General features: G+C 37.3%; 1 protein-coding gene across 1 annotated transcript in view; it reads right to left on the bottom strand.

Annotated features, from left to right (window-relative positions):
* The window catches only part of VWF (von Willebrand factor), a 180,074-nt gene that overhangs the window by 66,205 nt on the left and 100,263 nt on the right, over positions 1–13,606 (bottom strand). The window contains exons 26-31 of the mRNA XM_063447819.1: positions 12,796–12,954; positions 10,195–10,330; positions 5,118–6,460; positions 4,179–4,298; positions 3,005–3,148; positions 397–540 (exon numbers count right to left, since the gene is read on the bottom strand). Coding sequence (XP_063303889.1) covers positions 397–540; positions 3,005–3,148; positions 4,179–4,298; positions 5,118–6,460; positions 10,195–10,330; positions 12,796–12,954 — 2,046 coding nt within the window. The remainder of the gene's footprint in view (positions 1–396; positions 541–3,004; positions 3,149–4,178; positions 4,299–5,117; positions 6,461–10,194; positions 10,331–12,795; positions 12,955–13,606) is intronic.

Genomic DNA, 13,606 nt, shown 5'->3' on the forward strand with positions numbered 1-13,606 from the left:
ACAAATTAACACCATCTTCTATAAAAACAATCAAGGCAAAAACTCTGCATTTATTTGATGATTAGTTTTTGGATACTACTTATGAACATGAATGCTACTAGGCATACTTAAATTAAAATCAGGACAAATGACAGACATTGAGACTGTAAGAGAACTCTGATGTACCCATAAAATTGCATAAAAGATGTTGTAAGTGCAAAAAGCAGACAGGACTCCGTATGGGTAGGTGGTAGGTACACACACCCACTTACCCACAAGTCATTTCTATCATCTTTAAACATTTTTTTTTATTTTTTTTATGAAATTGCTCATTTTCATTGTGAAAAATCTGTGTACTTGAACATACCTGGATCGCTTGAATAATTTCATAGTGGAATCACAACATGCAATACTTACTGTTTAGAGCAGCACTTTCAGCTGTCTCTTTCACTTCATCAAATGATCTATCTGTGACAACCAGGACTGCTACTTTTAAAGCTTCAGGCCTTCCGCCATGCTGTTTTGAAATGACACTCTGAATTGCAAACATCAAAGCTTCTCCTGAAATGATGGAACATACATCAATGCCATACTTAAAAATAAAGTTTTATTTAATGAGTTACAAATTATAACAGAGTTTCCAAGGTACAATGAAATGCCTTTCACACTAAAACGTTACTAGCGTTTGAACATCTTGGTCTAACATGTTACATAAGCACAGATTCAAAATGAAGGTTCATTAATAGGTAATCCTGCCCAAAAGGAAATAACCCTATGCTAAAATCTAACAATAATTATAAAAATCCGATCCAATGCCAGATCGGAAGAAAAAAGTAAGTGTGTGTGTGGTGGGGTGGGGGAGGAGGGGGGACAAGAGGAGGGAGGGGGAGTTGCGGGGCTGAAGTTACTATAGTAAATAATCCTTAGTGCTTTATTAGACTTCAGTAATGAGAAACAAAAAAAAACTTGACCATAAAACTGTTAATGCTAAAATTTCTGAAATACTGCAACCAAGTGTAGCTTATTGTCTCCCATAACCATTGATTATTGCAACAAATAGTAACAAAAAGCAAGCCACTCGGGCAACAGTTTGTCCAAGTACAAGAAGATAATAACATATCATTTTATGGGTGGGGTCTACCACTCGAACCATCTGATAACTTCACCAGCTGCCACAGACTCCATGTTAAATCAGCTTCTGCAAATGCCTGTCTTTACTGACCATTATGAACACTGTCGATCCTATACAGGTTAAAAGGTGCCTAAAACAATCAACGTGAATTATGATTATAAATTCTTTAATATGACACCTAAGGAATGATTCACCGGTTTTCTATTTCCTTATTCCAAATAAATGCTTTTGTTTAATGGGGTGATGAGTGCACCACAGATAAATATTCAGCACACTGGTTTTCACTCGAGCATTTGCCACCTACATGTCATACAAGCATGTGCACACATGAATTTCACATTATGAAGGGGCAACTAAATTTGCATTTTATGCCAATCTGTGCCTTGACATCCTGACATATCAGGTAAATTGATTTTTTTTTTTAATTGTTTTAAAATTGCATAGTTAGCTTATGAGTGATATAAAATCCATGGAACTATTAGTTCCCCTTACAATTTAAAGAAAAGTGTGGAGAGGGTGGATGTAACTTTAGTATATTTCAGACAAGTGGGTGTGTTAGGAATAGTCACTGGTTCCTAAACTGTAAGGGACATCTCCATACTGCTGTTGTGCTAAAACAAATCTACTAAATTTCTACAGTGTGCCACTAAAAGCTCTGGCATGTATCAAATTCAGTATTTACCAAGTGCAGTTTGATTGTGAGGGTATGTTTATTTTCTGAATATGAGATATTGAAATTATTAATTTTACTACCTACAACTTAGATAAACTGAGCCTAGCTGAATAAGTTGAGAATGATTCACTGAGCCATAGATATTTTGTTCTAAGTTAGATTGATAAATTACGTGGGGATTAAAGTGCAATGAATTTTGAGATAATTACATTCACCCTGCTCATGCTATTGTCTTAATGACTCTTTTGGTCTTCATATAGTTGGGCTTGAACATTTGCACCACTTGGTACCAGTCAATGGTCACATCCTCTTAGAATAAATAACTATCAACCTTGCACACATGGTAAGAAGTAAAATGGTGGTTAATTTCTGATGGTTCCTCTCTGTATTGTTGTGATTCCTTGGAGCCCCAAGTTTTTAATCTTGAGGAAATTATAGTGTCTGTCTACCATTTATTTCTCTATATTTATGCTACGTTGTAAAGAATTATGTTATATTATATTGTTATATTATTATATATTATATGTTTGTGCCACAGCAGTATTTCAAAACATACATCAAAATGAACCTGCTTGTGCATTGTTTATTTCATGCTTAGTCTATGTGACAAACGCTCTTTCCCACGAACGTTTGCCATAGACTCCTGGAGGCATATGGAAGCCGGCTTCCTGCCCACTGACTTTGGTCCAGGTCTGAGACACTGTTTGGGAGTTACCCTGCCTATTAGCACCTTTCCCTGGGTGCCTCTGATTTGGCACTTTCCCTTCTCGCGAATGGAACCGAACACTAGCTCCCTGGCGGCCGTTCGCATGAACCAAACGCACGAATGGTCCTCAGCGGTACTTAGCTGCAACCACTATGGAACAAATTGCGGCATGAGGACTTCATGGGTCCCCAGTTACTTCAGCAGGGCTTAGCTGCGAATGTTATGGTACTGTTTTCGGCATTAGGGGACCATACGGTTCAGGACAAAGTAGACTTGGACCATGCGGGTCCAAGTCTACTTTGTCCTGAATTAAATTTTTAGGAGATACAAATTTCCCTAAATAGATCTTGGAAAATTGGGCTCAACCTGCCAATCCTGCATCTAAACTACCCATGTTTTTTGTTCATCTGTTGTATCTAAATGTAAATGTTTGGAGCTTAGTATATAATCCAATATGTGCTGCTATATGACATTAATGTAAAATGAAAGAATACATAATCTTATGTATACCTACCTATTCTTCCAGGACCATTCTCTCTCTTTTGAATATGATTTACGATTTGAAGCAGGCTGCTTTTGTCTTGAGGGTCCGTCCAAGCAATTTCCATTGTGTTTGACATTCCATACTGAAGAACAGACACTTGAGTTGCCTTGTTACCTTTAAAATATATAAAAGTTTATTATTTGTCATCATCAAAACAATTTAACAAAACACAGTGATTTAAAAATTATTTCCCAAGTAAGAAATGTACTTGATTTGATGTCTAGGTTTATTGATGTTTTTATTTATCCACATCTACCATACCACTATAGAGCAGAGGTGGCTAGTAGAGGTGGTCATGCAAATACCATACCAACGTGGATTTACTATTTAATAATCCTAGCAGAGTTCTATTTCTATGCAGTATTAGACACACATGCACAGATACACAAACTGATACACACAAGCACTGACAAACATGTACAGATATGTATACTGACACACACAAACACTGACACATATGCACAGATGATACACTGCCACACACAAACACTGAACGACATGTACAGATACATACATTGACACACACAAACACTGGCACAGATGCATAAATACATACACTAACACATATGTACAGATGACACACTGACACACAAACACTGAAACACATGTACAGATACATACACCGACAAACACAAACACTGTCACACATGCACAAATACATACTTTGATACACAGACTGATACACTGACACACACAAACACTGATAAACATGCACAGATACATATACTGAAACACACATATAGTGAAACACATGCACACTTTCATACAATGACATATGTACAGATACATGCACTGTCACACACATAAACTGATACACTGATGCAAACAAACACTGGCAAACATGCAAAGATACATACACTGATACACACAAACAATGGCAAACATGCACAGATAATAAATTGACACACAAATGCTGGCACACATGCATAGATACATACACTAACATATGTTTAGATACATACACTGACACACACAAAAAACTGATAAACTAACACAATGCAGACACAATGCAGCAATTGCCGGAAAGAGCTGGGAAAGTGCAAGGCAAAATATTTTAGAGATAAAGTAAACTCTTTAAAATGTAAAAAACAAACAAAAAAAAACAGTATATCTTTAAAGGTAAATTTCAATATAGACTTCTTACCAGTGTTGATTTTCTCAATGAAAGTCTTGACAAATGTTTTCATATCTTCAAATTGGGATGGACTTACATTTGAACCACCATCAAGGATGAATATGACGTCCATAGGTTTTTCGCAGTATGCTGTGAGAAGACATGTACGTCAGGTCATATTTCTCCTTCAATTCTCTGATTACATGGTTAGTCACTAAAGTGAGAATTCAAACTACATTTCAAATGTAAGGTCAATTTGGAATATGTGGAAGAATTATCTAAATCAGCCATGCTCTCCATTTGGCTACTCTGGCATTAAACCTGGAGTTCACTTTGTATTCTGCAAGGACACCCTGGGATTTGTCTTCTGGTTATGTGTCAAACCACTTTCAAATGGGTTTACTCTTACCTTGTTTTGTCGGGTGTCTGTGTCTGCTTCTCGTTTTAGTTGGTCTGATAAAGTTCACACTTCCACATTATTTTACCAGCTCATACCAGATTTAAACAGTATTTATTGAATGGAAGAGCCAATGAATACTGTCTAAACCTTGCTGTTATGATAATATTCAAAGGTAAATACATGTCACTAGCAACTTCAAACTATATGTCTGAGTGACTCCCAGAATTTCTTGCTGACTCCCAGAATTATTCTGTCATTAACTGCATTAAACATCTAGTATTCAACACATTTCATTCATTGCCATGCCTAATCCAGTTTAAAGTTTAAAATGTCACTAATAATTCTAACACTAACAATGTGTTTCCTTAAATTACTATTTAAACATCCTCAGCCCTATTTCAATGACATCTTCACAATGAAAAAATAATACAATGTGCATTTTTTATGGGTTGCCATAATGCTCATGTAATCTTCTTTAAAAAGTATTTTTAAATAGAAATGTATTATATATACTGTAAAATGTTAAGACAATCGGTATACAAACAATAAACTATTGTAATGTATCTCACCTGGATGTTTGCAACATGTGTTTAACACTAAATCTGGTGCCTCATTTATGAGTTGATTATAATCTGTAAGCTTGATCAGGTTATCAACAGTCGTGATCAGATCAAATTCATGTATGTCAACATCAGGACCCACAGCAATGGGAAAAATGCTGAAGGTTTTATCAGTGCTAGTGATGACATCAGTTGGTGGATTACTGGTTACCATATAAACTAAATGAGGCACATTATCTCTGCTACCAGAGGTTTGGGTAAAAATGTTCTCACTGACAAAGTTGATGGTTTTCCCAGTGTTGGTGGAATTTCCACCTTGGTACTTAATTTCTCGTATACGTTGAATAATATCTTCCTTTGACTGTTTTTCTGTAAAGGAATACTCTACAGTTACGGTGTAGGAAAACTGAATAATGGTAATGTGAATTGTTTCTTCACTTATAGCCATACGTTGGATTAGAGTTTCAAGGAATTCTTTGACCAAATTGAAGTTTGACTCTCCAACTTTTTCTGAACCTTCGATGCAAAAAACAAAATCAATGACCTTCTCATTAGGTGTAATCAATGGAACAATAGCACTCTTTCGGTGGGGCTTTTCAGTTATTATGCTAGGAGGTGTTGTATATTGGTTAAGTATTGAAGCCATTGTTGGCTCTGGTGCCAAATCACACAAATAATTAATGATTTCTTCTCTTCTTTTTTCCAACTCTAGAACATTTTCCAAAATATATGGTTTGTTTATTGTTGATTTACTCTGAATTAAATTCATTTCATCCATTTTTACATCTGGGCCAATAGCAACTGGGATCACTGTAATATGTTTATGAACAATCATTTTCATTATGCCTTCTAAGCTTTTGGAGGAACTACTTGATCTACTTGCTGTCAAAAGCATTGCAATTTTGGGAGCATTTTCTCTTGGAGCTTCACGAAACACATAATGAGAGACATATTTTAGGCCTTCAAAGGTAGAAGAACTTGTGCTACCAATGTACTTCATTTTTCTCACTCGTTGCACCAACTCTGCAAGCCTCTTATTCTCATTGAGGCCAAATAATTTTGGCGCTGACTTAGAGGTATACTGCACAACAGATACTCGGATTCTCTTTTGTGAAATATGAATCTTTTCCATGATATCAACAATAAACGTCTTAACAATCTCAAAATCATTTTCTGAAAGTTTTGAGGATCCATCAACCAAGAAAGCAAGGTCCATCATTTTGTTACATTCATATCTTCCCTCATCTATTTCAATATCAGTTGGCTCAGCTGGTGAAAGGGTAGTAGATCCTGGAGTTGTTCTAGGTTCTTTTAGACAAGCAACACAGTGTAGTGTTCTTTTTTCACAAATACTGAAAAATATGGAATATAGTAAATGGCTATTATTCAGCATATTTGACAAGCATTAATATAGTATAGGAATGTAACAGATTAACAAAACTTGACAAATCACGTACCATTTTAAATCCTACCAAAACAATAAAAGTATTTGTAAAACATGATGGACCATATAAATTGAGATTATATTGAGATAGGCATTTATTACTATACTGCTCTAATTTTTGTGGAACAACATAGAGGGAAGCTAAATTTCCCTGATGAGTATATTACCCATTCATTTACAATAAAATATGTAGGGTATCAGCTTAACCCCTTAAGGACACATGACATGTGTGACATGTCATGATTCCCTTTTATTCCAGAAGCTTGGTCCTTAAGGGGTTAAGGAAGCATCACTATACAGATTTTTTTTTTTTTTTTTTTTAAATTCTTTATTTTTGATGTGCATGAGGGTAACAAGCAGTCTCGCTATGCCACAACAGGATAAGCGAGATGAGAATAAACAGTGAAGTTGACAGTATAGGCATATTGATATGAATGCACACATTTTTTGATATGAAACAAGAGTGGTACACGTTTGAGTTTATCGAGTAATTTAAGAAACATTCTGAACCAGGAGCATGTGCGGGTTGAACACCGCCTGAACCTACGTGATTAGCAGTGTTGCTAGGGCTGAACAAGTGTATGTATGCTCATTTTGTTAATATGTTGAAACAGGCCAGCGACAATTTTGGCATGTAGTGAAAATAATATTTGATAGACATATGACAGTAAAACCATGCACGGCACAGTTTTTAGGTTTTGTTGAGAGAAAACGTAGACAGTAGATTGACATTTCAATTAACATGTGAGTTTTCCTGTCTGACTTGCACAATTTTAAGGAGTTAAGTTAGAGAGACAAATAGTACGTTTACAGAATAGGTAGACTTAGTGAGTTGTCTTTAAAGCTTGGAGCGTAAACATGCAAAAAAAATAAAATAAAAATGAATTATGTTAGTTAATGCAAAGGCGAGGTTTACACAATGTAGCTTAAGTTTAACAGCTTGTTATATACTATAAAGCTTGTACTATATATGCAGTGTGATTAGTTATGCTATCTTGCTTAGTAAAAATGCAGGTTTAACAGAGCACATTATGCCTTATAGTGCTACAGCAGCAGGTGGGAGTCTAGAGAGCTAGACAGAAGGAGAGCAATATGCTGACATGCTAAAGTCTAACCCCCATTTAAGTTTTCCAAGGGGTTCAATATGGGTAAGAAATCAGCTTAGCAATTGCATCCTTTATGGCAAGAGAGTGGGTCAGAGATGCTAAACTATTAAGCTAAGGATTGTTGCTTGCGTTTTGCGGGAATACCGAGCTGGTACCAGGGGCTGTCTGATTATATCACATTTAAACAAATTAAATTAAACAAATTAACATCACGTTTGCTCTATGCTATTCTTTATAGCCTATGCTTGCTAAGACATAACTAAGTTACATATCATGCTAATTTGCATTTAGTAGGCTGCAAGCATTTAGTTAGGAAATAACATCTAAAATATAGTTCTGGCAGGCTGGAACAATGGGAGAAGCAGGCTAATTTAGAACTAGTGGAGCAGAAAATGAGCATTACACGTTATATATTATAGGATGCTGGGCAAAGTCACGTTAAAGATGAGTATCAGGCATCTGTATAAGAAAGTCCCAGCAGGCGAGTGTGTGGGGTCTATATGCCGATCTTCCGACTTGCCTGTCGCTCGCTGTGTGGGTCTGGAGCCTCAATGATGTGGTTGTTTCAGCCGATGCCCCGCTTGATCAGGGGTGTTGTAGCTTGAGAGGGTGACTGACTGGGAGTCGCTTTGATCGCCGTCGTGTGAGGCAGGTCAGTCTCTCGGGTAGGAGGTCTCAGGGGTGTTGGGAGGCTGAGTTCTTCCCCTGCGGGGGCACTGCCGTGGATCTCGGTGGTAATTGCCGCCAGCGGCCTCGGATATTCGGCGTGTACGGCCAGTGCTCCGGGATTCTTTCCACGGTGGCCTTCAGCCCAGGGGGGGCCGTTGCATGTGGTAGTTGTTTCATCTGAAGTGCGCCCTGGGGGGGACCCGCTCTTTCCCGCTCCCCCTCCGCCTCCACACCTCCTTATCCTCATTGCAGGCTTGAAGTGAGCATAAGGCTTGTCGCGGGGGCTGCTGCAGGACTCCGCCGTGAGGTAAAGTCCAAACTCGCTGGTGCGCTGCTTGGTGTCGGCAGAGTTTCCCGCTCAGAAAAGGTGGCTGTCGGCCATCTTGGAGTACACCGCTCCATCCTCTGTGTCCAGCAGGACCTGGGTGGAGGCTCTGTGGCATGGTGTGGTGACCGCCTGTGGGGACCGGGATGACCCCCCCGGTCCAGAGGGGGGGGGGGTGGCAGAGCGCCGGTCGGAGAACCGGGCGAGCGGCCGTCTCACCCAGGCTCAAGCTCGTAGGCCTCAGGCCCTGTTCGGGTTACTTTGGTGCCGGTGTGGGTCTTATTAGGTGTCCCCTGGATCGCTGTCGCCTGAGTAACGCTGTGGTCACAATTCCAGGTCGGTTTCAGCATTTGGTCCGCAGTTAGCTCCGTTTTCCAAGCTCAGAAGCAGGAGCTCAGACAAAACATGTCTGATCCGACCGGCGGTCAGGCCCCGCCCCCCCACTATACAGATTTTGTGATGAGGATTCACCAAATTTACTAAATTAGTCTTAATCGTTTAAGTTTTCAGTGTATTTCTGCAATGTATAAGTTATTCTCTATATGGCCAAGGACCTTGACATGTTGACATTATTTGTCTCAGTCCCATCTGGAATTTTAAAATTGTTTCCCCGTTTAATTATTTGAATAATTTAAACCTTTATAAGTAATCTCATGTTTTGCTATTTTTATCCAGAAATAAAATTTAGTTTTGTTATCCTGATAGTCTCCCATGTGGTGTTTTGTCTCTTCCTGAATATTTTCCGAGGATCACATTTGGAAAATGATTTGAACAAAAGGGTGTAAAACCTGGCCAGTCAGTGTACTGCAAATTATATGCATAATATAAATATTATGTTTAGATTTTGCAGTACCATCATAGGTGTATGATCCAGGGAGAAAAAGTAATCAATAGAGGGGAAAAAAAAGGAGAACAAGTAAAAAAAAAAAAAAATATTTATGTATTGTATATTTATTAATTATAATTTATAAAAAATATATATAAATATAGCAATTTTTTTCTGCTCCTCCTTTTTTTCTTCTGTTGGTTACTTTTTCTTGCTGGATCAGTGAACAAAATGGTGGAAAAAAATGAACCTATCAATGTACAGCAAAATATACACATGATATATCTATTGGTCGCTTCTAACTTGAGCTGTGAATAAAATCAACATTTAGCGGATGTCCCCTAACCATCATCTTTTGTCCCATCAATCATCTCTTTTTTTCCACAGACGGACCTCTGAATCAAACTAACATGCTTGTCCTCACAGAAGTAATTTGTTCGATACGTCCATAAAATGAAGCTTTAGAGTTATGGTATTTAGATGATGCGCTAAGAAGCCTAAATTCAGATGAATTGCAATTCAGTCGAAAACAAATCACACGTCTAATAAATACTAATTCTTGATGCAAAAATCATTTCAGATAATATTAAAGCCATCATAAAATGGCTGTATAATTATTATCTTAAAATGAGGCACGGCATCAAATTGTGCTTCTTTTTGTGTTGCATTATAATTTTAAAAATTCAGTCTAAAGAGACATAATAAAAATAAATTACCATGACTGACAATGTTGAGGATCATTTTTTTCCAAGTAAATGCTCTTTCCCTCTGGTATACGTTGACCATTGAACACACATACTGGGCACTCAATGGGATCAACACATGATTCTGATAACTCATCAAGTATTTTACCTAAAGGAAAGGGACAGCAAATAACAAAAACAGTCATTTAACAATGTCAGGATTATTGTAAGCACATTTTTCATAATATCGTATTTCCATGCATGTGACACGTGTCACATAATATGTGACAGTACATTGATATGCTATATGCATGCATATATATATATATATATATATATATATATATATATATATATATATATATATATATATATATACATAGATTTATTAGTATGAAGAGGTCTTATATTGTAGAACATTTAATCTACTATAAGATTATGTTTTTACATGAATGTTTATAAGCACGTTTTATTCACGTGGGTGCCCTTTTAGCTTTAATTGAATGTCTGTAAATGTTTCTTGAACTCTTGACATTATAGTAGCTCTGTATAGGCTTCAGCACATAGGGTTATCTGAGACAAATTTCTAAGTAAACAATGAAATAAGACCTGGAATATATTATCCATGATTAGAGAAATATGTTAAGGTTTGTGGAAAAACAATATTGAAATATTTTTGCTGAAGCTGGTTAACAAAATAGAAATATTTTTTCCAATTCATTAAAATGTTGTGCTAAGCTAATAGATGGGTACATACACATCGGGATTTCCACTCTAGACCTTCCTTTCCAGTGTTGCTTATATTCAGTGATTCTATCATAAAAGCACCAAAATACTCTTTTCAAACATTGATGATGATACATGTTCAGTACTAGTGTGATCAAATCAAATACTACCACTTTTTGGATTGGGTCTTGAATTTCAGTGCTTGTGAACACATTTTGGAATTTGAGTCAAGTTACAGCATTGATATTCAACAGAGGGAAATGCATTTGAGTAGATTAAGTTATGTTGTTATTTAATTGGTTGAATATGATTGAGATGATGGTGAATTATGGGGTTTAGGATGAAAGTAAATGATTGGATGGATGTGGGTTGGTGACTTTGTGTAGGACTGAGCGGGAGGGTTATGGATGAACATTCCTCAGTGGATGGATGTAAGTGACTTGGCCAGTAATTGGGAAGGGAATATGTGATTGGGTGTTTGGCTATTTGATTGTGTGGGCGTCCATTTTGGTATCAGTGTTGGGGTATGTAACAAGTGTGGGTAATTGCATATGAGAAGGATGCTGGTTGAGTATGTGACCAAATGGGGTTGGATATGATTAGGTGGATGGCTGTGTGGGAACATAGGACTAGGTGAATGGCTTGGTGATGATATGTAACTGAATAGCTGCCTGTTTTTAACTAGGCAGCTGGTTGGTGACATGCGACTCTGATTAGGTTATTGTCTGGCTCTGGGTATAATAATCTGTTGCTGTATGTAAATGTATGGTGGTAAAGTGCTTTATGTAACTGTATGGTGACAAGGTGGGTATGTGGCTGAATAGCTTCATGGTTATGACTGTGTGGGTGGCTTAGATAAAGACTCCACAATTATGTGTGCAACAACAGGCATAATGAGACACTGACACAAATCTGTGAGGGACAGATGAAGTGGGTTCACATGCTTCCCTTTCAGATGTAGCAGCAAGGTAACAAGATGCCAGTGTTACCCAAATACTGCACCATAAGTTCACCAGGGACAACAGCATAGGAGGAAGTTAGGGGCTACTTCCCAAATATATTTGTCCACAGTAACTTGCCAACAAGTTAAACAGTTAGCACTTAGCATCAGGACGCCAGCTACAACCAACAAGACACCCTACTGCAAGTTCATTTTATTTATTGTGTAGACTGAAACTTGTCCTCATGTAAGGTAAGGTGAATGGGTTTCTGTACACCCACCTTAGCTAGTCCTTGCCGGCTTTTGAAGTTATACTGAACTAAATACATTCTGATAGAAACCAAACATATCCGATTCAGGTGCACTTTATAGCCTGTACTACCCCCTGTTGGATCATATTCTGTCCCCCAAATTTATATTCTAGCTCCTTTTTCTCAGTCCCAAAAAGATGTTTACCACAGGTACTTCCCTTGAACACTACTACAGATTTTCATAAGATAGAAAGACATTATGGTTGACATCACCTGGTGAGAAGGCACATGCCACTGAAATGAATGAGCCAAACACCCTTGGAAACACCCCAAAGAAAACTAAGGTAGATATATTTATTTTTTTAAATTGGAAGTGCCTCTAACCACAAATTATGCAAGCTCACATAATCCTATAAACAAAACAAACACAAAACAGTAAACATGCATACTATACAGGGTTTAATCATAAACCTTTATTACATGAAAAATGGTACTGCAAATGCCTAGTATAGTGGCATGCTTTCTTGGTACCCCATATGTGATTTCTGCTACATAAGGATAAGCCTGTTAGTTGTGTTCCTGCAAAAATAAGCGTATAATGCTTTCAACTTTTCCATTATGCTGTCTGTGTTTCAATCACTATTGACAAAACAAAGTAATGCAATACACAGACTGGATGTGTAATACTGGGTAAGGAAAGCATATTAATCAACTCACCAGGCGGACAGTTTGCATGACAGCCCTCAACGCATTTAAAGGGACAATCCATTTTTTCAGGGTGTTGACATGTCACCGGGCATGCTGGCGCACAGCTGTTGTATCGCCATTCACATACATATTCCAATTCTTTCTTATTCTTCTCTTCACAACTTTGAGCTGAATTAAAAAAAAAAAAAATTTTTAAAAAACAATCCATAATATTTGGCAAAATCCCATTCAATGTAATAATATACTAGAGTATTTAGAAGAGTAAAACCTCACTAGTTAATGATGGCTTGGCTGATATGTTTGCATCAAGTACTGATCAAATGTTATGATGTTGACTAGCTTACTAGCTTATGTACATGAGACGAAGCTTAGTTTAACATGTGCACAGTGGTGACTGCTTTAATGGAATCTCAGAGGCACAATCTTAAAACTCTTGAGCAGTCTGTAAAGTCTAGTAACATTTCAAATGAAAAGGAGAAACAGGTGAAAATGCATCAGTGGTTCCTGGAGAAAATAACCTTAGATATTGCATATTTCTTACCATACAAAATATAAAAAATGACATTTAGTGGGGGGAGGGAGGGTTTCCTCCATATACAGCAATTTGACAAAAATGAAAGTTTATGGGCTTTTTAAGGCACTGCAAATCAAATGATCTAGGCTTACTATTGCATTATGTGGAGGAGCATGCTATTTGTATCTGTATTAAGAGGGTGTTCTCTTGACAGGGATCATTATTTATGATTAGTTTTGTTATTAACCACTCACCCACTATGCGTGTGAGGGAGACTAGGGTGCACCAATAATTATACTGTCACAT

The sequence above is a fragment of the Pelobates fuscus genome, chromosome 3 (assembly GCF_036172605.1).
Source record: "Pelobates fuscus isolate aPelFus1 chromosome 3, aPelFus1.pri, whole genome shotgun sequence".
Classification (NCBI taxonomy): domain Eukaryota; kingdom Metazoa; phylum Chordata; class Amphibia; order Anura; family Pelobatidae; genus Pelobates; species Pelobates fuscus.